General features: G+C 39.4%; 1 protein-coding gene across 1 annotated transcript in view; it reads left to right on the top strand.

Annotated features, from left to right (window-relative positions):
• Positions 1–1,065: 1,065 nt before the first annotated feature.
• ACTR3 (actin related protein 3) overlaps positions 1,066–27,815 on the top strand; it is a 34,394-nt gene continuing 7,644 nt past the window's right edge. Inside the window, exons 1-6 of the mRNA XM_081922011.1 lie at positions 1,066–1,259; positions 19,641–19,696; positions 22,267–22,391; positions 23,548–23,658; positions 25,079–25,174; positions 27,266–27,373. Of these exons, the coding sequence (XP_081778137.1) occupies positions 1,216–1,259; positions 19,641–19,696; positions 22,267–22,391; positions 23,548–23,658; positions 25,079–25,174; positions 27,266–27,373 (540 nt within the window). The 5' untranslated portion in view covers positions 1,066–1,215. The remainder of the gene's footprint in view (positions 1,260–19,640; positions 19,697–22,266; positions 22,392–23,547; positions 23,659–25,078; positions 25,175–27,265; positions 27,374–27,815) is intronic.

Below are 27,815 nucleotides of genomic sequence, written 5' to 3'. Positions count from 1 at the left end.
TTGGGAAGGAGTCTAATTATTATTATTTATTAATTAATTAATTAATTAATTAATGAATACCCAGCCTTTTTCTCAGAACTGGGGTAATGTTTGTCTGTTTCCCTCATTCAAGCGGTCCACCCCCCCTCTCCCGTCCCCAGTAACCAAGAGAGACAAGATTGGCAGCTTGTTCCTTGACAGAGCTTCTGTGCTTGGCTAGTTGTCAAAAAATCTATCTGGCGAAGCGTTTCCCCTGTCACTTCTCCCCTATGCTGTGAAAACGCTCAGCTGTTGCATTTCTGTCTGCCGCGCGGTTTGCAGAACACGAACCCTGCCAGAACTTCTTAAAAGAAATCGCTAGGGCCGCCGGAGCTGGAACCTACGGCCCTCCAAAAGGGTCTTCTGGACTGCAATTCCCATGATCCTCGGCTGCTGGCCGCGCTGGCTGGGCATGATGGGAAGCGCAGTCCAGCAAAAGAAAACAAAATCTGGAGGGACACGTTCCCGCGCCGCTGTCACCCGGGTCGGGATTTAAAAGAGAGGATCCTACGGGGGCGAGGAGGCGTGATAAAATCAGCAATGCCACTCTTTTGGGAGCGAGCATTAAGATCACGAGGACGTGGGGGAGGGGGTGTGAGAAAGCGACCTGTGCTCTCTTGTCGCTGTAAGTCACTTGGAGAGGAGCCTTTCTTATAAAAGAGAGAGAGCGCGCAAGCAAGCAAGCCAGCGCAGGCAAGGAGATAGAGATAGAGATAGAGATAGAGATAGAGATAGAGATAGAGATAGAGAGAGAGAGAGAGAGAGAGAGAGAGAGAGAGAGAGAGAGAGAGAGAGAGATATTTCGGCAGCCCGCCCGCTCCACTTCTTCGCACCCACTCGCTTCCTGAACAGCGCACGTCACCGAAAGCTTCGGTTTGACGCGCCCGCCCTCCCCTTCCTCCTGGGCGTCCCTTCCTTCCCTCGTCGGCTTTGGGTGCCGAGAGGGAGGGACGGAAGAGGCGGCCATCTTGGGCTCCGCTCGCTCTCTCGCTCGCCGGCGCTGTGCGCGTGTGTGTGAGAGGTGCGGGCGGGGGGGCGGGAGCGAGGCAGCGTCTGGGGCAGGGAGGGGCTGGCTGGCCGGGCTCCCTTTTGCGGAAGTGGGTGGCTTCGCTCCCCCAGAGTGGAAGGAAGGAGAGAGCGCGAGCCCAGCGGGGTCCTCCGCACCTTTCCCCCAGCGCCGTCTCGACCCGAAGGAGGATGGCAGGGCGGCTCCCGGCCTGCGTGGTGGACTGTGGCACAGGGTGAGCGGCGGCGAGGAGAGATTGAATGGGCGCCTTGCCTTGCTACTGCTCTTATTCTTATTCTTATTTTTGCATTTCTTCTTTCTGCTGCTGCTTTTTCTGCTGCTGACAGTTTTGGAGAGGGCGGGGAAGGGAGCCATTGAGCCTTGCGATTCCCTTTCATTCGGGGCTGTGAATGCGGGTGGGAGTGGTAGCTTGCCTTTTCATTAAAAAAAAAAGAAAGGGGGGCGGCGGCGGCGGAAGGGACGTCGGTTCCACCCCCCCCACCCCAGCGCCAGGAATCTTTTATCTGTCCTCCTCCCCACACATGTCTCCCCCTCCTCTCTCCCACCCACCCCCAGCCCTTCCTCTCTTACTCATGTCTGTATTAGCCTTCAACTTGTGAAAAGATTAAGGGGAGAAAGGGTTATGTGCAAGAAGGAATGGGAGTGGGGAAGAGGTGGGGTCCCCCCCTTCATTTTCCTCTGACTGGCCTTTTCTGAGCAGGTTGCCCAATGGCCCTCCTTCCTGCTTTTTTAAGCATCCAGAACTGTGTGCCTTTGTGGGAGGGAGAGGGGAGTCACACCCTAAACAGCACAGCTTCCCTCACCTTCCCGTTTTCTAAATATGTGGGATTGGCCCTTACTCATTCCTTTAGAGGCGTCGGCCTTCTGTGGAAGTGGGGGTTGCATTGTCTTCAAAATCATAAAGTCGTTGAGGCTGCAATTCGCCAGAGTTTGTTTGTTTTTTTTAAAAAAAATATATTATTCAATATGTTGGTTGCAGCAGGGCGAGCAAATAGATTGGCTCTCTTCTTCCAGACTGGGAACAGGCTAGCTTCTGAAAATGGGCACTTATATATCCTAAGATCAAGATTTTTAATTTTTTTACCCTCTTTGCTTCAGAGAGAACTCATCCACCGGCAGTTCATTTCAACGGCCTGGTTAGCTCTTTCAGGAAGCAGTGCTGCTTCATTTCTTTCTGAAAGGAAAATGCACTTTCATAGAGCTTAGGTGCAGAGTCAAGATCAGCATAGATTCTAATCCTTATTTCTTTTAAATCCAGGCTGGGTGATCTGTAATTGTCTCCAAATCTGAATATGCATTTATACTATGTGGATTATTTAGAGTGGCAGTTTTGTTCAGCAGTGCCATGATTTTTCCATATGTGTCATTTATTCAGCCTTACTTCTCTCTGTGTGGGTGAAAAAAAAGTCCACCCTCTCTTGTGAGCAAGCGCAGAGGAACTTCCTTAGTTTTGTCAAAGGCTCTTCCTTCTTTCAGGCTTTTATACCTTATAAGGCAGTTTTCAGTGTCAAACCTGAACCAAATCTTTTTTAGAAACCGCTTTTCTTATTTAGCAATTGCCGGTTGGTGATAAGAGAGAAAATAGTAATGCTTAATACTTAATGTGTGCCTGTAGAAAAGAGCTTTATAGGATAGTTGCAGAGATTCTTTCTGCTCATGTTTCCAGGAGGTGGTGAACAAAGCGTTGGAGGTACAACTGTAGGAAGCAAAGGCTTCCTCAAATAGATACTTTGTAGCCTTCATGCCAGTGCCTTAGGGAACTGGGTTTGAGGGAAGTTCTCTTTTTGACCACCATTTTCAGATATCTGGAATGGGGGCGGGGAACTGAGATACTTTAGTGTGCAGATCATATATGCAGCCTCCAACACAGAAACTGTAACTTAACATGACTGATTGTACAGTTTTTATGTAGAATCAGTTGTCATTCCACCAACTTTAACTCCTGTTTAAAAAAGATGCCCAGTTACAAATTGCCTTCATTGTTTGGAAAAAAGGATTTTAGAATTTGATCAAATGTGCAGTTACATAATCTTTTAAAATTGTGACCTTGTATTTCAATTTTAAAAGAGAAAAAGGTTGCGGAGGGGGCGGCGGCGGAACAACCCACATTTGATTATGGGTTGTTCATATAAATGGAGCAGAGTATGTAAGATTGACAGCAACACATATCTGACAGTTTTTAAATTAAATATGTTATAAACGCCTTGAAATGCATTTTGTACTCATTGCTTTTGGGCTGTCACACTTACCTAGAACATATCCTGGTGGTGTGATAAACCTATAATGCTTCTACAAAATGCAATACTTAAAATGACATGTAGGTTGCAGGTTCTGCTCTGAAAACTGTTTCTGAAGCTTTCATTTTGTACTTGTAGAGGAGACGTCTTTGGGGCCTTGCTGTCAACTATAGGCATTCTTGAGTGTGAGTGAAATAAATGAGGATAACTGCAAGAGGACAAGGGGACTTAAGTCCAAATTCTACAAGGGGCTCTGCAAATGAACACATAACTGCCTCTTTGATTGCAGAGCACATCCTCTTTTAATTTGGTAGCTAGCTATTCCTTCCATTTTTATGTTGTGATGTTTTACCGTGTGCAAACAATTTGTGCCCTCTTCACTCCTCCCACAGGAAGGTAACAAACCATTACCCCAGGGTTGGCATTATGTCTGAACCAGGGACTGTGGTTTGTTTTGCTCACAGCACGATGGATCAATCAAGCACAACCTTAGATTATTGTTACAGGTGTAGAGAGAAACAAACCACAATCCCTGATTCAGATGTAGCACAGAGCCAGAAATTGTGATTGGTTTCCACTTGTACTAGTGGGGAGGAGCTAAGAGTACAATTTCAATCCTATACAGTAAGCCATGGGGGCTTACCATGATGTGCAAATGTGGCCATTAGGTTTGCAAAATTCAGACTTCTAGGTGCCACCTTGAAGAAATGTGGAAAGCTCTGAAAGTTTAACGGGATTTCCAAATGTTCTTTAGTTGGTACCACACTCTTTCACTAATGCTGCTTTAATAACAGTATTGAAGAGTAACCTTGTCATGGATAAGACAATATTAATTTTTCTTCAAGGCCTTATGTGCCACATGTGAAGATGTGAACGTCAAGGTGCACCCAATGCATTCTGCTCATCCGTACTGTATTATATATGAGATACCTCACTCTGCATCTGTCTGCACTGTAAACATGGATGGGTTCCAGCCAGTGTGAACAGTTGGAGGCTCGAATGGTGGGAGGAGTGGAGATCTCATTCATTTTGCTTATCTGCAGTGCTTTCATAGAGTCATAGAATTGTAGAGTTGGAAAGTATCCTAGGATAATCTAGTCCAACCCCCCTGCAATGCAGGAATATTCAGCTGTTCCATATGGGGACCTGCAACCTTGGCGTTATCAGCACCATGCTGTATCCAACTGAGCTATGCAGGCTGAAATCTAAAAGTTTTCAGATAACGACCTATAACATATGAATGGTTCCTGGTCCTGGTTCCAACTGTAAAGTGTTGTGCACTGACTAGTACAGCTGCAGTTAAAGGTGACTCATAGTATCACGGATGTACAGTGCATCAGTGTGATTCCCCAAAAAAAACTTTCAGAAGTGCACAGGGGACATACAGAAGTCCAATTATGCACTGGACATTTACTACAGACTTGAAATCTGGTTTCTGTTTATTTGATGTTCTTGGATGTTTGGGGACACACATTTTCCCTTTACTATTTACTGCAGCAAAAGATGGTGTTCCAAGTTGTAGGCATTGGGATCCTAGTCAGCTAAGTACCGTAAGTGTGTATGCAAGTTCTTAAAAAAACTTGAAGCCTTATTGTGTGACAGAAGTTAGAATCCTGCTGACCTGATACATGTGATGGGTTATGAATGAACTTGGCTCAGTTCAGATATCATACTAAACAACAATTTGTACTAACTATGGTTTGAGGTTTCAAAGCCATGGTTTAAATTTGCTCGTCTGCTCTTGTTTTTCATTGCATCGTGCCAAATTATATTTAGCATAAACCATGGTTTCTGATTATGGCTTATTGCAAAAGCATGACCTGTCAATTCAGACATCTTCGTAAACCATAATCAATTTTTTTTTCGCTGAAGCATGCATAATTTGGAAAACCATACATCTCTAAGTACAACACAGGTGCTTAGGTAATCAGTTTTGATTTGTGCAATAACATATATTTGTATGGCCCATCAGGATGTTTTTTGCACACCACATTACCGTAATTCAGCTACTTACTCATAGCATGCTTAGGTCATTGATTATACTGTGTGTTTTAATACTAATTTTGCCTTTAGTATTTGTATTTGCAAATGGAAGCATCCCATCAGCTATATTGTTAAATGTAGTTAGCATCAAATTGCTATTAAATGTTTCAGATAGCAAGCCTAACCATGTCTACTTAGAAGTAAGTCACATTGAATTCAGTGGGGCATACTCTTAGGTAAGTGGTCTTAGGATTGCTGCCTTAGTTACTATGCTGATGTGTTTGGGACTATGGGTTGTTGTTTTTTTGTAGAAGATTTCAGAAGTTGTAGCTTTTTCAGCAAGCCTTGTTATTCTGCTTATTAAATCATTTTATAAATTGAGTTAAATAAGCTGCAGCATAGTCCTGCGCCCTCATACTGATGCATGAGTCCTACTGATCTCAGTATCACTCAAGTGCATGTAAATGAAACAGAATTATGACCTTTAGTATTAAACATGACAGAGACCTGTTTTTGCTGCAGAAGAATGGGTTTGGGATATACATTTTAACTCTAAAAGGGCTGCTTGTTCTATGCCTCTCCAAAGACCAGTTTTCCATTTACAGTAGTAGTGAGTGTTGTGCTCCACCCAGCTTTAAATTTGAATTCATACAACTCAGGATGATACTTTGCAGCTAGGAGGATCTTACTTTTTACGAGTGTATGTGAAGTCTCTGAAAGAACAATCCTACATTTTGTCCATGCTTTAGGTTTTTGTAAAGAAGTGTACAGTAAGCTACCATAGGAAAGGTTTTCATTTTTAGGCCTTGCAGTTATATTTCAAGCAGCAATGTAATTATATAGAGTCTATTCCTAACAGGTGATATTGAATTGCTAGATCAGGGCTCAGAGAGAAGGCCAGGTATTGATTTTCAGACAGAAGTTTCCCCATAGTCAATTCTAAACCAGCAGAAGTGTAAACTTCTGTGTTTGAAATTCTGTAGCTTAATTGACACTCAGCCAAGAAGACACTGCTTTATTTTTGTAGTCTCAGATACTAAAAAATGCATACAGCATGTAAAAAATATATTAAAATGTTGGACACATTAGACTTCTGTTTATCTCCCTTCCCTTCTCTGAAACTCATAATTTTAGCTTTAACTGGAAACGTTAAAAAAAAGCCACTCGTATGCATCTCGAGGGTGAACAAACTATTCTCCAAGTCATGTTGAATATTTATATTGAATGGGTTTAATCATTACTTTTGTAGCTACGCTGAAATTTATTCCAATACTGAATATCATTTTGCTCTGTAGTAAGAGCTGACCTTATGCTGAACTCTTTGTTTCTTCATGTTTGTTATGAATAACTGTTCTAGTCTATGCCAGGCTTTTGTTTTTGGGAGTACTCATGGTAGCATAGTTTGACAGAAGGCCTTGGACACTTGTGAGGTGTGTTAGATTATATTGATTTATAAGCTGTCTTCAGTATTTTAAAAAAATGTCTCAAGAGTTCTGTAAATAAAGTAAAAATTAAATTTTCTTGCTTTTGAGTCGATATGGACAGTGTGTTTGGCTTGCTAAGGGTTTGTTTTTTAAAAACTTACTCTGCCAAGGAATATTTATAGTTTTCTATAAAGTTGTAAGCCGACACAAGTTACTGTAACAGAATAATGGTCTTGGTTTTCTTCTAAAAATACAAATGTTTCAAACTGGTATTTGAGTATAAAGAAAAGGTAATCATGTATCACCACCATAGAAGTAAAAAACAATCAATCAATCGCCCACTTTAGTAACTGGAGTCATTCCAGTTTTAAAGTGCATTAAAAACAATGTGCTCAAATGGAAAAATAAATTTAGTGGGTATAATTATTCTATACCTATGGTATATCTGTATATTTACTTGGATGATATGCCCATAAATGGCAGTCAATATCTTTTGTGCTGTTCACCTGACAAGGCAGGTTCTCCTTTAGTAGTGTGTGGTGCTGTGGGTTAAACCACAGAGCCTAGGGCTTGCTGATCAGAAAGTCGGCAGTTTGAATCCCCGCGATGGGGTGAGCTCCCGTTGCTCAGTCCCTGCTCCTGCCAACCTAGTAGTTTGAAAGCACATCAAAGTACAAGTAGATAAATAGGTACTGCTCCGGCGGGAAGGTAAACGGCGTTTCCATGCGCTGCTCTGGTTCACCAGAAGTGGCTTAGTCATGCTGGCCACATGACCCGGAAGCTGTACGCCGGCTCCCTCGGCCAATAAAGCGAGATGAGCGCTGCAACCCCAGAGTCGGTCACGACTGGACCTAACATTCAGGGGTACCTTTACCTTTACCATCACCTTTTATGTTGCCATTTCCTGTCTGGAACTGTTAATTTAATCTCTTGCTTGGTAGTTTCCATTTTGGTATGATTAGTTATACAACATTTAACAAGTACAGATCTCAAGGGATTTTGACTAAGAACTGAAAGAGGGCTTCACACATTACACAGCTGGTGTATGACTCTCATGTTCTCTTTATGCATGACTTGGGTAACATCAAAAGCAAAACTCAGCATTGCTTCTGTGGGTTATGACTGAGGTTGATGACTGTCATGTCCACAGAGAGGAAATACAAGTTGCTTGCACTTCCTCTTGTACATTTCACAGAAATGAGGGCAAAGTTATTCTAAGAGAAATTAACCAATTGTATTCTCAAGTGCATTTTCAATCTATCTGTATGTCTAGTTTTCCCCCCTTTTCGGTTTGTAGTTAACTTGACAGCAGCAAGAATAATAATCACTTGTCATTGGAAGAGTTCTGAAATCCTTTCAGTAGGGGTAGGTGATAGGAATGTGTGGGAGGTTGTCGTTATAGTGAAGCTGGCAAGTCTTGGGAGCTTCAAGGGATAACTCATACAGAATTTTGGAACACCAGAGGAACAGTCATGATTAATGAGGATACAGAATTTTCCTAAAGATAAGAAAATAGAATTGAATATATAACTCCTATATGTAATAGTATGTAGGAAGGCAATGTGGAAATGAAGGTTAGCTGGGATAACAGTGGAATACTGATGATGATGATGATGATGATGATAGGGTTACTCAAAGACTTCACAAAATTGTTCTTGTGGAGTATTATAATATAACCTTGGAAGTCAATACTTAAAAAGTATAATTCAAAACCGAACTGTCTCCCAGATTTTTCTAGATTCACATTTATTTAAAGTTTGCATACGAGAAGCATTTGGTGTGAAATGCAGAAGTGAAATTCAGTTTGTGTAGGTTTTGTAAGATTATTTCACAGTTAACTGAAGTTTTTTCTTCTCAGACCATGGCTGAGCACTAGTCCTATCCCTCTCTGGTCTTCTTTCACACTCTCCATGTGCATTTTTGCTTGGCTCTTGATGCTCAGTAATGACTTGCCTCAATGGAGAAAAGAGGTGTAGGTAGACATTAGTCCATAGTATAAAGATAAAATTGGCATACATTGCTCCACCCACTTTTACCTATGTCCCCTACCTACCAGTAGTATATGGCCCTCATAAGGTTTCCCAGAAAGGAATGTGGCCCTTGGGGGGGGTTCTCAGCCTCTGTACATAGTTGATGTCTAGTACTTGACTTACATAGTCTGGTTATCTTGTATAGTTGTTTTGAGAAGGTTGTGCTCTAGTAAATAGCACTAGGTCTTATTAGTGACATAAGTGCCGAGCAACTAACCTTCTATTCTTAGAAATTCCAAGATATAATACAAGTTTCATCTCATTTTGCTTTATGAAGAATTTCTGAAAATACACACAGGTCCTGCTTTACAAACACAAATTCACTTATCCAAACACAAGGAAATAGTACCCAAACCTTGCTATTCCTTTCTCAGGAACGAATTAGAAATTTCCCCATAGGAATAAATGGAAATCATTGATTCGTTATGTGAACACTTGCCATTTCCAGGGAATATGTTGTGTCCGTAAAACAGGACCTGCGTATAAAACTGAAAGCAGGCTCTTTGAGTTAGATCTTAACATATGGGTGCAGCCAGAAGAGATCTTAAAAAGTGCAGTTCAGTTATAAATTGTGAGGATACTTAAGAGTTGTAAAGGCACTGAAAATAAGGTGAATTTAAGAAACTGGAAGAGTGATGTAATGAGTGACATCTTGAATAACAACTTGGGTTCTAATTTCTGCTTGGCTACCTCTTGGGGGAGCTTGGACCCAGTTACTCTCTCAGCCTAACCTACCTCACAGGGTTGATGTGAGCACAGAAGTGAGGAATGGAGAGAAAACAGTGGAATCTTCTATTAATCATGCTGGCTGAGTCTGATGGGAATTGTAGTCCAAAAGCATCTGGAGGCCACAAGGTTGGTAAAGGCTAGCATATATCATAAGGAAGTCACCCTTCCAAAGTCTGCTGTAGTAAGTGATATTGAGGGTAACCAAAGTACTTAACACCTTTGTTTGCAAGAAGCATTGAAAATAAACTGGAGTAGTTTTGTACCCCAATTGTTTACACTCAGCATATGCAAATGTTAATTTCTTCCCTGGAGTGTATTTTTATTTGCAGAATGTAAATGGTAAGTTGTGTGTTGCTATACTTTGTTTATCCAACTAACAGATGACAGTGTATTAAAGTACAAAGTTACAGAACCAATCCATCACAAATTCCTGCAAGAGATATGCCCCAATGCAATTGCTGTCTGTGTCAAAATTTTAAAAGTAAACAAATCACCAATGCATTCTAACACACAGTAGCATTTTTTTGTATTGACAGTTGCCAATTTGTTATGCTAACTTTTATTTCTGTATGTATAGAAGCTTGAGTCTAATGGTTCCACATGTATTTCAGTTGAGCAGATCTGAATGGAGGACCCTATTTCCGTATGTGGAAATGCATGCATGTTGCCTTCTTTGAACTATTTGGAGAAAATGTGGTATACAACTACAATGCAATTACAGTGGTACCTCTGGTTATGTACTTAATTCGTTCCAGAGGTCTGTTCTTAACCTGAAACTGTTCTTAACCTGAAGCACCACTTTATCTAATGGGGCCTCCCGCTGCCGCCGCACGATTTCTGTTCTTATGCTGAAGCAAAGTTCTTAACCTGAGGTACTATTTCTGGGTTAGCGTAGTCTGTAACCTGAAGCGTATGTAACCCGAGGTACCAGTGTATTTTTATGGTTCGAACTGTCTAAGCTCTGTAGATGTTGTTTTCACGATCCATTTTCAACCTTTTTTCAGAGTTACTACAGAGTACTCCAGAATCCTTAATTTTAGTTGGGTTTTTAAAATGTGTATACCTTTCCCTTGTGATGGGATTACAGTGAAATTGAGTGAGCAATAGTTTCATTTTACCTTTGCCACCCACATTTAGTGTTATTTATGTCATTAAATATTTTTGCCCCCAATGTTTTCTTCTAAAGAACTATGACAGTAGTACAACTCAGGATAGTAATACATTCACATTTGGGTAGTACAGTATTTATTTTTCACAGAAAAACTGAATAGATTTTGAGAACTCTATCATTTTAGCATTAGTGTGTGCAAATGGTAATAGGATTTCAGCCTCAATGAATTTTCAGGAAACTATCATTGCAGGTCTCACTGTAAGGACAATTATGTTTTCACACAGCTATTAGTTAACAAAGTATGTGCCAAACAATGACTCCTTAAACTGTACAAATTTGTACTGTGAAATATGACTACCCTGAACTCTATTAGTTTCAGAATTCTTTAGAAAAAACAAGTGTTGCTTCTCCCAGTGCAAGTTACCTGATTATTGACTCTTAAAAAGAGTGTGTGTTCACATTAACAAACTGATGATTGTTAAAGTACAGTGGTACCTCGGGTTACATACGCTTCAGGTTACAGACTCCGCTAACCCAGAAATAGTGCTTCAGGTTAAGAACTTTGATTCAGGATGAGAACAGAAATCGTGCTTTGGTGGTGAGGCGGCAGCAGGAGGCCCCATTAGCTAAAGTGGTGCTTCAGGTTAAGAACAGTTTCAGGTTAAGAACGGACCTCCAGAACGAATTAAGTTCTTAACCCGAGGTACCACTGTATATTGAAGGCGAAACACCCACAATATGATTTCTCCTGTTTTGCATGCTCCTGGTTGTTAGGATACTGTGACAGTGGTTTTTCCTCTATCTGAGTCAGCTTGAGTGTGTGAAGAGAATATGGCTACAATGCATCCCATATGTGCTTTAGCTGCTCAGTGTTTGCCTCACTTATAACATGTGAGTAGTTAAAAAATAAACCCTCTTGAACAGGAGTCAGCAAACTTTTCAGCAGGGGGCTGGTCCACTGTCCCTTAGACCTTGTGGAGGGCCAGACTATATTTTGAAGAAAAAAATGAATGAATTCCTATGCCCCACAAATAACCCAGAGATGCATTTTAAATAAAAGCACACATTCTACTCATGTGAAAACACCAGGCAGGCCCCACACAACCCAGAGATGCATTTTAAATAAAAGGACACATTCTACTCATGTAAAAACCCGCTGGTTCCCGGACCATCCGTGGGCTGGAATTAGAAGGCGATTGGGCCGGATCCGGCCCCCGGGCCTTAGTTTGCCTACCCACGGTTTAAGATAATGGCACTTAGCTATGTTATAGGACAGAAATTAACCTAATTATGATTGCCTTGTTCAGATTATTATTTATGCCCATCAACAGTTTAGGAAAGTGATTTCTAAGTTTATATTTTTCATATATACAATGTTTCACCAGCTTTTCATTACATCACTGGAAATATTTATAATAAAGATAGCCAAGGGCCTATCAGCATAAGCAACAGCAAATACTGTTAAAACATTTCAGTATTGAGTCTTGTATTCCCCACCTGTTTCCCCAACAATTGCTTTTCCTTTCTGCCTCCATTCCCTTTGCTTATTGTGCTTCTTATTGGCACTCTCCGATCCATGTAGGCATGAGTTGCTCTTCAAAGGGAGTCAGCTGCATGATTTGGAAGGCCCTTTGCTAATCAGAGCAACTGATCAATGGCAGCCAGAAACGCTATCGGCAAGAGACACAGTGCTAGTATTGGTGACAGAATGACAATCAGGAGTCAAATTCAACCAACAGAAGACCTGTCATACTGAGGGCCATAAGCTGGTTATAAAATATATGTGTTTAAAAGAAGCAAAGCAAATATCTACTGCCACAATAAATTACTGGGCTGAGTGAACTGGCCTGTGGGCTGTCTGCCTAGAGTTTCCTCTATTCCCTGTTCCTTTTATAGACTAACAAAGGATTTTTTGTCTGCAACTTTGAAGTATCAGTGTCTTTTTCCAGCTTCAACACTACTGACAAATGGCAATTCAAACAGTTTTAGTTCCGTGCTGTTTTCAGGCATCAGGGTTTAGCTATTCTTTCAACTTCAAGAGGGAAAGTGCAGGTACAGAAACTGAAAGTTGATATTGATCAACATGTGCCATGGCCAAAAATAATGAATGAGAAAGTTAAGGGCTACAATACCATTTCTGTTAAGATCATAAGAAGAGTTCTGCTTTGGCCTTCTACCAAAGGCCCATCTAATCTAGCTTCCTGTTCAAAGTTTTCTTGACCTGGTGAATTATACCAGCTTGCTCTGTGGATGCACGTCATGCAGAAGCATGCCAGTTTTTCCTCCTAGCGATTCTTGGATAATAAACATTTGATTTTGAATCATATTGGCTTGTATCCAAAAAACAGTATTAGGAGTATATTAATTAAAGTTTATTAATTGGAATGGGTCTACTTGGTTGCATACATCCCATTCATTTTAACTCACTTCATCCTATAGCATTTGTGCTTTCAAATCTTCATTACATTTTTTTCTACCTCTACAGCCAGAATTAAATTAGTCACTATTCTCCAGTATAGCCCTCTAATTGCTTGTTTAATGTGTTAACTCCCTACTGTATAGAGAGTAAGAGCCATATTTTAAGCACATATTTTCCCAACAGGAATGACCTGACTCTTTTTCTTTTTGGAACTTGAAAAGGTTAGCAAAACTCTAACAAGGAATTGGTAGCTAGCATAATTTCCTTTTCTGGTTCATGAATGATTTCTCTTCCATTTTGTGTCAGTAGGTTTAATACTAATTTGTATGTATTAATCTCATATTGCAGAAGGGTACTGGAGATACCTTATTTGTGAAAATAACTCTTGTCTCAGAGTGGGTTGAATAGTATACAACAAACATCCCTCTGTAGGCTTCCAAAGGACTATGCAAATATAAATATAATCATTTTACTTGGTATGTCTTATAGTAATTATGAATTCACCTAAAGGTTGCATTGCTAAGAGAATCTGGAATTGGTGATACTGCTAATACCAAGGTCTGCTAAATAATAATTACTGTTTCCTACTGTAAACTGAACTGAAATTGAGGTGTGTTTCATTATTCCCTGAGTCATGAATGAGTTGCATCTTGCTTTGCATTCTTTGTATTACTGCATTCCTAAACTAGGTTTGCCTACATTGTTACTGAATAAAAATACTTATAGTAGTTTGATACAGTTTGAGATTTTCTCCCCACTGTTTAAACGTGGAATTAGAAATCTTTTAAAGTATCAAGATTTGTTTATTTTTTCCCCTTGTTATATTTGTCCTTGTTTCGCACTATGAACTGATGACCCACCTGGTTATTGTGGTATTGAAATTACCCTGCTGAAGATGAGATTTAGCTCTTTGAACAAGAATTAGAGTAGTAGTGTAGGCTCAGAACTGAATGGCTGGAGTGCCTGCCAATTATCTTATTTATTTTCATGACTCATTCTTCTGCATTTTTGCTAAAGTAGCAATGAATATTTTTAGATTTGCTGAGTTGTACTGTTTGAGCTTAGACTTACTGGAAGTACATCTTAGTATTTTCCTTCCAGTCAGGATGTGTTTTTATGCTGTGGATCATTGCCTACATAAGCTATTAAGCACTCTTTTACATCTTGGTCTTCTGTTTTTGGTTTTCCTGAGCGTACGTTTTTAAAATGCTAGGATATTGCTTCACCTATGTTCTTTTATTGAATTCTGTACTCTTGCACTAACAGCCTAATCCTGTGCATGGTTCCTTGTATATAGGCTCTGTTTTGTTCAATGGCACTTATTCCCAAATAGAGGACTATATCCGAAATGTACAGTGTCTTAGAATATGTTCAAAACTTATTCTTAGTAAGAATGTACATAGATGATTCTTTTGTGAGTTGCTTTGGAATCAGAAGGCATTTGTTTTATTGGAAGTTATTTTATTGCTCAATACAAAGTATGACACATCACAGTAGTGCTAAAACAATGAACGGCATTAAGGTCTTTCTACTCCCAATCTGTCACTTATGAGCTTCTGTACTTGGAAATGTGTTTGGGATGCTGTGCCCTGAAAATGCAGCAAGAAATAGCAATTTTAATAGGGCCTTAATGCTAGTTCTTCTCAAAGGGCTCACTCATGGGAGATGTTTCAGAAAGTCTGCATGAGAAAGAAATGAGACAGAAATTGGTTGGATGATCATTTTGCATGTGCTTTGTCATAAAAAGGGCTATAAAATGCTTCATCTGCAGCATTTTTGGTTATCAGAGGCTGGTTATGAAAATCCAGTATTAATCCACAAACGTCTGATGTTCCAGATCACTATAGCACAAGCATATGAAAATTGGAAGAAATGGCCGTTGCTCAGCTTTATCTATGCATTTATTAAGATAAAGGGTGGAGAAGCCATTTTGTTATTTTCCACATTGTTGCTGAGCAAGAGAAAGCTGGGGAAACCTGGGAAATCTTCTCTATACCAACAAATGAATGGCCCTATTTCTTCCTGTTATCTTGACCCATAAAGCACTTCCTTCTTTTGGCCTCATAATCACTATTCTCTTGTGTCCCATATCTCTTACGTGTAACCACCTGCCCATATCATAGTCTCATATAATGCCCCTCATAACCCTTCCCTATTTGCCTTGTTCCCTATTGTCATTCAACGTACTTTATCTTTTGGCCCCTAGACAGTTCTTGTCATTCTCTTCCCCTACATCTCAGTCCTAGGGAGTCTCATGTTCTATTTTTTCACCTCTGTACTTCCACGCAGAATGTACTCGAACTGTTTTTCAAATTCTGGCTGTCTTGGAGAAAACTGATAATTTATATTCATTTTGATCAGTTTTCCAGACTGGTTACAGGATTGAAACAGCCTTGGTCACCCTGGCGGATGACTTATGCTGAGAATGGATTGGGGATGTGGAGGGTGACCCTCTTGGGCTTTTGGTGGCTTTCTGTACCATAGACCAGAAGTTTTCAACCTTTCTGAGTCCACGGCTCCCTTGACCAATTACATTTTTTCTGAGGCACCCCTGTGGGATTTAGGAGCCCAGTTATGTCACCCCTTGCCTGCAGAGCCGGCAGCCTCTCACTCTTTTTCAAACGTGCTCCCTTATGGATGGTTCCTTCAGCCTCCTCTCGCAGGGAGTCCTCTGGGCAGCCACACTGGCTGCCCCGGTCTCTCAGCCCCCCCCCCGCCTGCCCCAAGGGGAGGTGGCTCCTCACACTGCCCACAGGGGCCTGGGAAGGACCTGCTGGCCAGCCCCAGAGGCACCATTCACCTGGGGAGCTTATAGCCAGGGCTGCTGCAATGAACATTTGTGCAGGCCTTCGGGAGGCAGAGACGCGGGAGGGAGGGAAAGAGGGACAGAGGCCAGTGTTGCCCAAGGCACCCCTGACTATCATTCAAGGCACCCCAGGGCACCATGACACACAGGTTGAAAACCACTGCCATAGACCCTTGTATTCTTTTGTGTCATCTTGCTGGGCTGGGCTTGGATGGCAGTTTTGATCTGGCTTCAGTCCATTCTGATCAGATATACTCAGCTGGTGATGCTGTTGTGACTTTTGCAACACCTAAACCTTTTGACTCCTGTGGTGCTACGGTGTTCCATTCTGTCCCCCATGCATCTTACCTTTTGTGTTAAACTTCTAGGTGAAGTCATCAATAACCAATTTTCTATAACATTTTATTTTTGAAAAAGTTTCTCAGTTGAATTATAGCAGAGACCCAACTGTCTCACATTTTACCTACTAATCCTAGAAAGTTTGTAGAACTCGTGAGCAGGTATCTGGAGACAGTCTTGATATAGATGACTGTGAACAAACTGAAATTTAATCCATTGGTTTGTAAAATTCTATTCTATTCCTAACGTTGGTAGGAGCTTTTTGTGTTAAAAGCTATGTACTCTTGCTTCTTAGATAGGAAGTTGGTCAGATGTCTTAAAAAATATCTCAAAATTTTACTCTTTAACCTGTTGCATCCTTAACTCTACATGACAAGGTGTGTAGGTTCTCCCTGTTCCATGCACTAGGAATGATTTTTCTGAAACTTGAATAATGCCAGCCATAAGCTTGTTACAGTGATTACAATACAATGAAGTTCATATTCTTGTCTGGCTGTTGCAGAATTTATCATTCCTGATAAGCAGCACCCATTCTAATCTGGACTTGGGCCAGTCTGGAGGACAGACTTTGGTTTGGTCTAAGCTGTATTTCTGCCTCTGCCTAAAAGAAAATAAGGTGAAAAGGGAGTAAAGTTCCTTTTTGTTAGTATGAATGTATCTAAAGAAAAATATTTCCAAGATCTTAGCATGTGAAATCTTGTCAGTTTTAACATATAATCTGGCAATTGGTGTGGTTCAGACACACTCACAATGTAGAGTCTATGCATGGTGGCAGAACAAGACACCTTCCCAACTAATAGCTGTGTCTAACCTCTTGATCTGCAAGGCACCCACACCTTAGGTACTGTATTTATAGAGACTGTACTTGGGAAGTCCATTGCACTTGGCCTCAGTTGTGGTAATTGTTAACCCTCACCTAGATTGAGTTGTTCACATATGTTGGGTATGAAGATAAATTTGGTCTAAATCATGGACAATCAGTTGAGCTTCGGTCTGGCTTACCATGTGACCAGTTTCATTTATGTGATGCTTGGCGACATCTGCTGTAGTTTTCTGATACTTATGAAGGTTATTTGGGGATAGAGATAATAATATTAAGAATAAGTAAGTAGGGCTGTGGGATAAAGGCAGAGTAGCATAAGGAGAATATAAACATGAACATAAGCCAGTTACATTAATTCACGGAGCTGGAGTAATGCTTTATGAGACCTTGACCTGGACAGCTTTGGGGGCAAATTCCATGTTGTTTTAGAGTCATGTTTGTAATAAAGCTCCTGTGGCTCCTCTGCTGGGAGTACAAGCAGCTGAATTGATAGCTCTTCTCTTCTCCCACTCCATTTCCATGTGAATGCCTTCTGTGCTGGATGCACTGCAATGGACTTTGTTGGACTGCAGGTATCTGTTAGCTTTTACTTACCAAAAAGTGACAACCAACTAGTAGTTGGATTACCTGTATTAAAGTCCCATATCTGTGATGAATTCATAATGTGAGTCTAGGTGAGTCATAGAGTCATATAATTGTACAGCTGGAAGGGACCCTCAAGGATCATCTAGTCCAACACCCTTCAATGGAGGAATCTTAACACACGGTCCCACATCTAATTTGAAACCATACCGGACCCTGATCAGCTTTGCAAATGTGCTATAGCAGAGGCTCAGTATCCATTCCCATATATAAAAATGCACATTAGCAGCAGCTTTTCTCATGGTGCTTTTGTGAACTGGACCAAGAAAAGGGTTGCAAGGCTTTAGCTGAATTAAAATGATCATAGCAATGTCTAATAATTGCTACATTCATTTTTAAAAAATCTAGTATTGAAACATTCTCTAAATCACAAGCATTGTTTGCTTGAGTTAATATTGTATGTATCTTACTAATGTTAATGATGAGTTTATGGGTTATTTCCAGGTTACTGAAGCCTATAAATATTCCACTAGGCTTGCATCATGATGCTTAAAATTGAATTTTAACAAATTTGATAGAGAAGTATGAGTTACCTGAGTTAAACATAACTGAATAGCATTTTTGAAAACAGGATTTTTATTTAGAAGCAGTTTCTGTGCACTGCCTGGAGTAAATGGCACATACTTAAAAACACTAGGGATCCTATTGTGATTTTTATTCTATTTTTTACCTAGCAGACAACATGTGTGATCTTGTTGTAGATTATCTTCTTTATCCATTGCTAAGGTCCAGCTCTCCCCTCTGGACTGGTGCTGTACTGATATTTTAAGCAGTCAGTGGTGCTGTGTGTAGCACAGTTGTTCCCCAAAAGGATATTTTGGGTGTTCCAACAAAGCTCCTGCCTGCATTATTTGAAGGACTAAAAGCTATAGTAGGTACTATATTTTTAAAATAAACAGCAGTTTATAATCTAAAAGTATAGGATATGGAGAAGAGGAAAAGAAGCAAGGCGTAAAGTACATGTCATTGATTGCCAGATGGTGAAGGCAAATTGGATTCTGGTAAGTGCAATGCAAGGAGGCATTTTAAAGACCTTTAAAAAGCCTTTGCCTTTGATAGGAAATAAAGGCAAATGTGTGAAGGAAAAGCAATTAGTTGTGCACCATTTGCAAAAGAGCAAAAGTGAAAAATTTAGAGAACTGAGGTTTGATGCAGAGACGAGAGACAGAGTGAGAACAAGTTGTTAAATTTGTACATGGTTGCCAGGCATTGCTTTGCTGTATGCTAAAGTACTAAGTACAGTGTGATCACTTAGATGTGAGTACATGAAGTGGCTATGATTCAGTAAAATATGGTTAATTGCCTATGATCTACAATAGCTCATTCCACATACACGTCTTTACAGCGCGCACCACCTAAGTCCTGTGAAATGCTAAAAATAGTATTTTAAGATTAAATTTAAAAATCCTCAAGGAAGCCTTATTGTCTTATAAGCCAACATTGTCTTATAAATATGGACCTCAACACTGAAACCCTTGACTTGAATGGTGATATTTGTTCTTCATGGGAGGCAAGATAATTGCATTCCTTAATTAACAGAGTAAAGCTGCAATTCAAGAAATGTGCATAGAACTAGATGGGTTTTGAAACTTGTAGCAAAGCTGATCACCTCATTTAGCAAGGGAAGCAAAATTCTAAATGAAGAAGCTGCTAACCTTTTCAGCTACTTTACTAGCTGCAGCAAAACTCATAAAAACATGGTGGTTTTGTATGCATGTATCTTGCACCTTTGCCTTTGCTGTTTAGGATTTCTGCCTAGAACAATAATATTGCATTGAGCAGTCTATCTTCATAATTCATGTGGATTAAGGGTTGAATAATATAGCTTTGGCATCATTGTTATCAAGAAAGCAGTTATGTTTCAGGTATGCAAATCCTCAAATTGGTCTGGTGTTTTAAGTGGTAAAAATTCACAGTAAGAGTCATCAGTGATGGGATATCAGTGGGAATATTTCTGTGAATCAGTATTTGTTTTTATGACATTGGTTTGTAAGTGCTGCCTTTCGTTGGTGACTGGTAATGTAACCTATTACTGTTTCTTGGCCTTTACAGGTATACCAAACTGGGATATGCTGGTAATACAGAGCCACAGTTCATCATTCCATCATGTAAGTTTTATGTTTTTGATCAGTTTATATTTGTGTCCAAAGATATATCCAGTTCTTAGTTTCAAGAATAGGTGTATATTTTTAAATGCTTTTTTCCTCACAGTAAACATTGCAGCCACTTTGTTTCTCCCGTGGTCATTCTGCTACTGTGCTGCATGGAGCTAAGCCATGGTTATATCTGAACCTGGGCTTGTGGTTTGCCTCATCCACAAACCATGAGATGTAAGTTTTTAAAGTTATTGGTAGAATGGCAGCAAGACAACCAAGAAAGGAGTGAAATGGTTGTGATGTTTACTATGAGTACCTACACACTTGTGTATTAATGTTTAGCCATGGTGTGGTTTAGCATTATGTATACAACTGATACAATGTCTGATGCAAATTACTGTGTAGTTTTCAAATCATTCTTGAAGAACAAACTCCAGAATAGCAAAAGATATTCTAATTAGACTCTAGCACTGCAATGCTGAGTCTTGGAGGATCTTTCCCCAGCTGTTCTCTTTCTTGGCTGCCCTAGATTAGCAAGTGCTGCTGGCTCCTCTTGCTTTGTGTGCCTTATTCTTTCTATGTGTCCTGTGAAATTCAAGTCTATTCATGGGAAAACTGTTACAGAACTCTCATATGATCAGTAGATGCCCTTTTTCAATTTTGGGTCTGCAGATGTTGCTTGGGATGATGGGAGTTGCAGTCCAACAACATCTGGGGACCCGAGGTTGAGAGAGGCTGCTCTCAAGAAAGAAAACTCACACCAATTTATTATTTCTGTCTGAAAGGAACTGCTGCTCAAGGGGCTATAATATCAGCTGATGAAATGAAAACATCTATTGCTCTTCCATCCCCAAAGGCCAAGTTCATGAATAATTATACTAAGTGCAATTGCTTGTTGTAATTCATGCTCCAGAATAGGATTATCTTTATTAGAAAAGTACTGATTTTTAATACTAATTTAAACAATCCCGGGCTGCTTTGAAAATGAGAATATAAATTTGTTCTCGTCGTTTTTCTGTATCATGGGAGAAGGCTTGTGGAACCTAGTCTTTCAGCAGGACCGATGAAGAGGCCTTGCATTATCTTTTCTCCTTCGATAGCCTGGTTGGAATGGCTACTGATAGTTAGAAATAAAAACCTGGGGACTGGGTGGAGGGAGTCCTTTATTTAGTACATTTATATGCTGCCCATCTAGACAAGTTCTTCATGTTCATTATAGCTTGTAGTATCCTGAAGGGTGGCATTGCTGGCATCCTTCATAAGGAATGATGGTGCACTGCAACTTGAAACATCTACATTAGGCATGTAGTTTTGCATAAATATCTCACATAATTGTGGATTTTTTTTAACTGCAGAGATAGGCTTTTTAACAGGTGGAAGGAGGTTGAGGTAATCAATGTGGTAAAAAGAGCTTCCAGAAATTTAGCTATGCCTGGAGGAAACTATTAGTCATATTTATATTCAGGTCCTCCCCCCTTAATTCATGATGGTGTGATATGGCTCAAAATGCCATTGATTGATTGATCTTTACAGTACTGAACACATTTGCAGTTGTGATAAACTATTCCGAAGAAGCTGTCACTGAATTTTCTTTTAAAGATTTTAGACTTAATCAGTGTGCACACTAATGCCCAATGCAGTACAAACACAACTTTATTTGTTATTAAAGCGTTTTATTCTTGCGGCACACAAATCCAAGACAACCACTTTCTTGCCGGCACAACTCTCATCTTTTTCTTCTACCCAGACGTAATTTCCAGGGCACTGCTTTTCTAGGGCGCTGTTTTTCTTCTTTTCTTCTTGCTCTGAAGTTGCCCAAAATAATTCCACTACATCTTAAATTTGGACATGGGCAAAATTATTAAGTGGAGTTTGGAAAGGCTTTTTGCATTGTTTCCCACCCCATCCCCTACCCAAGATCTGTTGCTTCTTCAAGTTGTGATGGTGATATCAAATAAAACTGAATTGAAATGACTGAAGGATACTAAAAAGCAAAAAGCAAACAAACAAATAAAACTTTCTGGCCAGGGCTATTGGCCCAGTACCTCAATTTTCTATTATAACACTTCTGCTTATTCAGTAAAAATGTACATTTAGAACTAAAATGAGAGATTTGTAGAGGAATGTGCTGAGAGATTAATGCTATGTGGTAGAAAAGGAGGCCATGAGAAACCAAATGAGAAAAGGGATGAGAAACTAAATGAGAAAAGGGAAGCTGTAGAAATGTAATAAAATTCAGTAACTTTTTGCGTAGGAATGGAGACATATAACTGCAATGAGGGTACATACAGTAAGTGGTACAGAGTTCCTTCCTTGGTGCTATAGAATTGGCGAGTTCCTGATAGATTTATGTGGCAGAAGCACACTGCACCTACAGATTACTTTCCTTGTGGGTGTCTTGAAGTCTATTCCTCAAAGTCATTTGAAATGTATCTATTTAGAAAGTTAGATTGTGTACCCACTAAATGAATAACCTCCTCCTTGGCAGTACTTGCAACAAAATGAATATCGCTTTGAAAGTTTAGGATACATATCTGTCTCGGCTGACTGCAACTCTCTCCCCCCCCCCCCACACATTTAAGGTATCGCTATCAAGGAATCTGCCAAGGTTGTCGATCAAGCACAGAGAAGGGTTATGAAAGGTGTGGATGACCTAGACTTCTTTATTGGGGATGAAGCAATAGAAAAACCAACATATGCAACAAAGGTATTTACAACTAGAACTTTTGCTACTTTTTAATAAAAAAGAAACCACACAACCAATTTACCCTGCCGTAGAGATTTGCCTGCTCATTACAGAGGTTGTTTTATAGAATGATAATGCATAAAGTACCATAAAACAATGATAATGTTGCAACTCGCAAGTCTCTGGTTGGAATGAATAAAATATTTTGTGGTTATAAGATTGCAAGTTTATTTAATACATTTCTGTCCTGGTAGTTGAGCCAATATTTCAGAGCAATATTTTAGAGAATGAAGAAGGTTGTGTTATCCTCAGGAATGTAATTCTAAAGTTTGGAAGTCATGGCAGAGAAGGGCCATCACTTGGGTCACAGCCATCTCGCTGAAGAAATGGTCCCCTGGTCACATTCTGTGACTAAACTGCCACATTTGTGTGCAAGTCACTAGAAAAAACTTAGCCAAATGCCATAACTCAGAACCAGCATGAAACATTAGCAAACAAAATGCGCTCTATATGGGCCTACCTTTGACCATCCAGCTCTCTTTGAATTAAAAGAGGAGCAAATGATCTTAATGTGAAAGATCCTTTTAGGCAGTGAAATAGCATAGATCAACATGAAGAAGGTGAGTTGTGTCACTAATTTTTTTCGTGGCGCTCTTCACCTAAATAGTTTTGTGCTTGTCCTCTTCATTCAAGGAATCCAGTGTTTCGTTTTTTCAAAACTGTATAGTAAAAGTTAGTTGTATCTTAGTTATATCAACAGTGCATCCAGAAAATAAATAATTATCAGTGGAATTTGGCCGTTATGTTTCATTGTGAGTTTCCCAGAGGTTGCTAATGGGGGTGAGTGAGATGTTAGATTAAATGGACCCTTACTTGGATCCAACAGGGCAGGTTTTATGATTTTATGTTAAGTTGATATTCAGCTGAGCAACATAGCTGTGTAAAACATAGTTGGGATATAGAGTACTGTTGTTTTTATCTAGGATGTTTGAAAAGACTGAGATGTAGTCCTTAAATCCTACACACAAGAATAAGTATCTTGAACAATTTATATGCTGAGCTAATACCTTGCAGACTAGTTCTTTTGATTTTCATACAGAATTATATTTATGTAGCTCTAACATAACTTAAACTGCCTTAAAAAAATCCCCTCTTTTAATTGCAACATTTTCAACAGTGGCCCATCCGTCATGGAATAGTTGAAGACTGGGATTTGATGGAGAGGTTTATGGAACAAGTAATCTTTAAATATTTAAGGGCAGAACCTGAAGATCATTATTTTCTATTGGTGAGTACAGCCTATCTTCTATTTTTTAAGCGTTCACAACATCCTCTCAGCACACAGTGTAGAATAAATTTTAACTTGCAAGAGAGTTGAAGCAGAAGTAGCAGCTTGAACACATGCACGGTAGCAGTTACTGATTAAAGGAGTTTTTCTTTTTGGAGTGTTAAAAGCCACAGAGCTTCTGAATTTTGGATGACTGCTTCAGTTTCTGTTTCTTTTAACTTGCACCAGCTCTCTCTAGAGCTGAATAATGGTGTCCTGGCAACTGCATTTTACATAAGTATTTCTCCAGTGATGCAACAGGGGTATATCTGGTGTTTGAGTAGAATTAAGACTGCTAAAACAGCTGCTGTTGCTTAGAGACAAGCATTAGTCAGTGACATTTGGTTTCTTCAACTTTTTTCTGCTGGGATTCTTAGAAAATAGGCCTTGAGTGGCCTCTAACTCACATGAGAACATTTTTGATTTTAACAATGGGTCCAGGATCTATATGGCCCCTATGTCATATTTCAGAATTGGATGCAAATTAGCTTGTTAAATTTCTCTATTTTTATATAAAACGGTAAATGGAAAAATGAACACACAGGTACATTATTATAACAGAAATATTGTTACATTAAAGATACTTTGCTTAACGTAGTATAGTCAACTCTAAGTATAGGCATAAGTCCTAGACTTATTATCCAAAACAGAAAATGAGATGCTAAACCTGTATTTTGACTAGAAATGCCAGATTAATTTGTTCTTCGTGAATTCCGATATGAATTGGTCTAACTAAGCTGTCCTTCCGGAACCAGACTGTGGATTGAAACACAGTTATTATTTGGATTTGTCATGCTTCTGAATTTGTGATATAGTTCATGCTCAAACACATCAAAATGTGTATAGGAATGGGTATTTTAAGACAAAGTAAGTTTGGTAGCCATTTTGTTTATAAATATATATTTTTGGATAATTTGTTGCAAAATATTTAAATATTTAATATTTGCCAATGTTATATAAAATAGAATATTAATGTAGAAATGGGGCGGAATGGATGAACATAAGTGAAACTGACACGGGTTAGAAATGCACTGATCTGTTGGTCCTTAGTTTTGACTGTATGTATTCAGACTGCAAGTGAGGATTTCTATCAGCCTTCACCAACCTATACATGATACATGTATGGTGGGGTATACATACATTCTTCCCACTAGTTCAGCCCCTCTGTCTTCAAGCAGCCTCTTACTTCTGTGGAGGAAGAAACCATAAACCATGTGCTGTGAAGCTCAAGACGTACTCTAATGGTGTTCAGGCCACATGGGATATTGAAATACCTTGCTATTCTTTCTTGTCATTCTTCTGTTGTTGTTTTTCTACAAGTACAACTCAACTGTAAAAAGCTGTGTTTCAATTGAGCTGACTGGATGATTTTGTTTTACAGACTGAACCCCCTCTAAATACTCCAGAAAACAGGGAATATACTGCAGAAATCATGTTTGAGTCCTTCAATGTTCCCGGGCTTTACATTGCTGTTCAGGTGAAGCATCATTTAGTTTACAGTTGAAATAAATGTTTTAAGTAACGTTCCTTAAGAGGAGAATATGCAAACTGTTGTGCAGAAATTGGGATTGGCACCGGATTTGGAACCTATCATGTGGACTCTGACCCAGATGATCAAAAACTAATTTCTGGTTTAATCCTGCTAAAGGACAAGAACAATTCACCTTGTTCTTGGGGCCAAACTGAATGCCACATTACGATAACCATGTTTAGAATTAAGTCTGCTGCCAAATCTCTTTACTTTTTGCATGGTTTGATTGGTGTGGAAGCTGAATCTTACACCATCTGAACTATTCTGCCCCCTAGCTTTTTATGCTGTTTTTCTCCCATGAATGTTCTGGCAGACATTATTTCCAGTCACAGAGAGTGGCTGCTTTTTAAAAAGTGATATTTGGTTGGGAAATATGAGCAGGTTGATTTCCCCACCAGCCAATGCTATGCTTTAAATCAATCCCCGCCTGTTCTGTTTGTCGGCTGGCACAAGGTTGTAAGCTGTTGCCATCATGTCTAATTGTGATCCCAATTGTTGTATTGCAAAGAAATACATGAGCAAATAACAACAAGCTGTAATTACTCCACAAAAGGAGTACAAAAAAACGTGTTCACGCACTAGAAGATATGATTATGAACAGAATGTCTTAACCATTTGAAGATACATCTCTCTGTTTCTGTTGGCTCTTCAAATTAGGACACTATACTTGTTTGAATTTCCTGAACATGCAATAAGGCTCTCTGTTAAGGCCAAGGGATATAAATAAATTTATAAACATCTATTCTAACCCAAAAATGTCCCTTTGTAGACCTTAAAACAGAGCGTAATATTTAAAATTAAGAAAAGTATTCATACCAGTGAAAATTCAATGTTAAACACATAAAGTTGTTCTGAAATTTTGTTTTGAAAAGCAGATTATGTATTTCATAAACATACATTGCCCCACATTTAATCTCTGAATAGCACGTTCCTCAGGTTTCTTTTAAAATACAACACAAAAGTCCATATGTGTATGTATAGCTGTTTAGATTTAGAGCAGCTTTGCCTTCTTTCAAAGGGGAGACAACAGCAAAATTGTCACAGGAAGAATAGTTCTGTGTCTCAGATTGATCTGTGGAATAAGATGCACTTTGCCTCTTAAGAGAAAAGTCAGATAATGATTCAGAGACTTCACCATTCAGATCTGCATATATAGTTTACTGTAAAAGCTAATCTTTTCAACCTACCGTACTTCCAGAAAACAGCTGTCGTCTTGTGTAGGCTTGTGAGGATGTGGATCCTTAACCTTTCTGTTTTGAGTGTCTACATTAGTGTTTTAGTTCCTCCTCATTATGTTCTGTTGAATGCACGGCTCTTCATTGAACTCCTTACTTTTATTGACTGTGCCTAAATCCTTCTGCAGAAGATCTGCAGCAATAATTTGACATTTCTTTGCTATAAACTGTTGAATTTAATATAATATTATCTTAAAGAAAAGCTTTTCAGAAACACAATAATATTTTAGTACCCATAATATCCTTGGTACCAACACAGGAAAGATAAAGCCCACAGTAATTGATTGAGTATATGGGAAAATGGCTCCCTTGTCAGCTCCTGAAAAAGGGGTGCAATTTCTATGGGAAGCTCCTTTCAGAAGCCAGATCTTCTGCTGTTGCCTTCATGGTACAGAAAGGAGCTGTGCTGCAGTGATCCCAACATTACAAGGTAATGTGAGAAAGGAGCCTGAGTTTTAAGACTGTTTAAAACTAGTGCGGCTTCAGCTATATAGTACCAGTTAGGTAGTTCCTATATATATCAATGCATATTTAGATTTTCCCAAAGCTTGAATTACAATAAATTTCCATTTTTCTGGTTAACTTTTGGGTGCTGCTGCAATTATAGAAAGTAAAATCTACCAATTTTTGAATACCATTTTAAGGGTTTTTATTTCCAGTTCCTTTGTTTTGTTTTCTTCTGCTGCATGGTGCAATGTAACTATGTTAAATGGTTTTTGTCTGATGTGGCAATCTTTGCTTGAAGAATAGGCCTTTAGGCTGGTTATGAGATACTAAATCTCAAATTGTTTCCTTGGATAAGGCCGTCCTTGCCTTAGCTGCATCTTGGACATCAAGACAAGTAGGAGAGCGAACACTGACTGGAACGGTTATAGACAGTGGGGATGGTGTCACCCACGTCATTCCTGTGGTAAGTACACATAAATATAGGTGTGGTTTGTGAAACACTACTGCTTCTAAAACTATCACTATTATGGGAAGGATAGTCTTGGCAGCTCTGTTCAGCATTTTCCAAGTGAACTAGGTGTTATATATCAAACAAGATTGTGCTAAAATTATTCTTATTTTTATTTTGGAGACAGAAGTTAGAGAAAATCTGCTTTTTTTGCTTTAGGTATATAATTGAATTTTATAGCTTGTTGAAAGTTTTTAATGATTAAATCTGTAATGCTCCCAGTATAATATATGAAGGTATCCTTCAGCTAAATCTGAAAATTTTGTGGGGTTCGTTGCTTTAAGGAAGACATGGCGATCTCTTTGGAAGTGATGCTGCCACCCCCACATTAAACAAAAATCATGCGGGCAGAAACTAAGCTTCCTGCACTTCATCCAGTGTAGATTTACTTCTCTTA

The sequence above is a fragment of the Podarcis melisellensis genome, assembly GCF_964234715.1.
Source record: "Podarcis melisellensis genome assembly, chromosome: 1".
Classification (NCBI taxonomy): domain Eukaryota; kingdom Metazoa; phylum Chordata; class Lepidosauria; order Squamata; family Lacertidae; genus Podarcis; species Podarcis melisellensis.
This window is presented reverse-complemented; position numbering and strand designations above follow the sequence as displayed.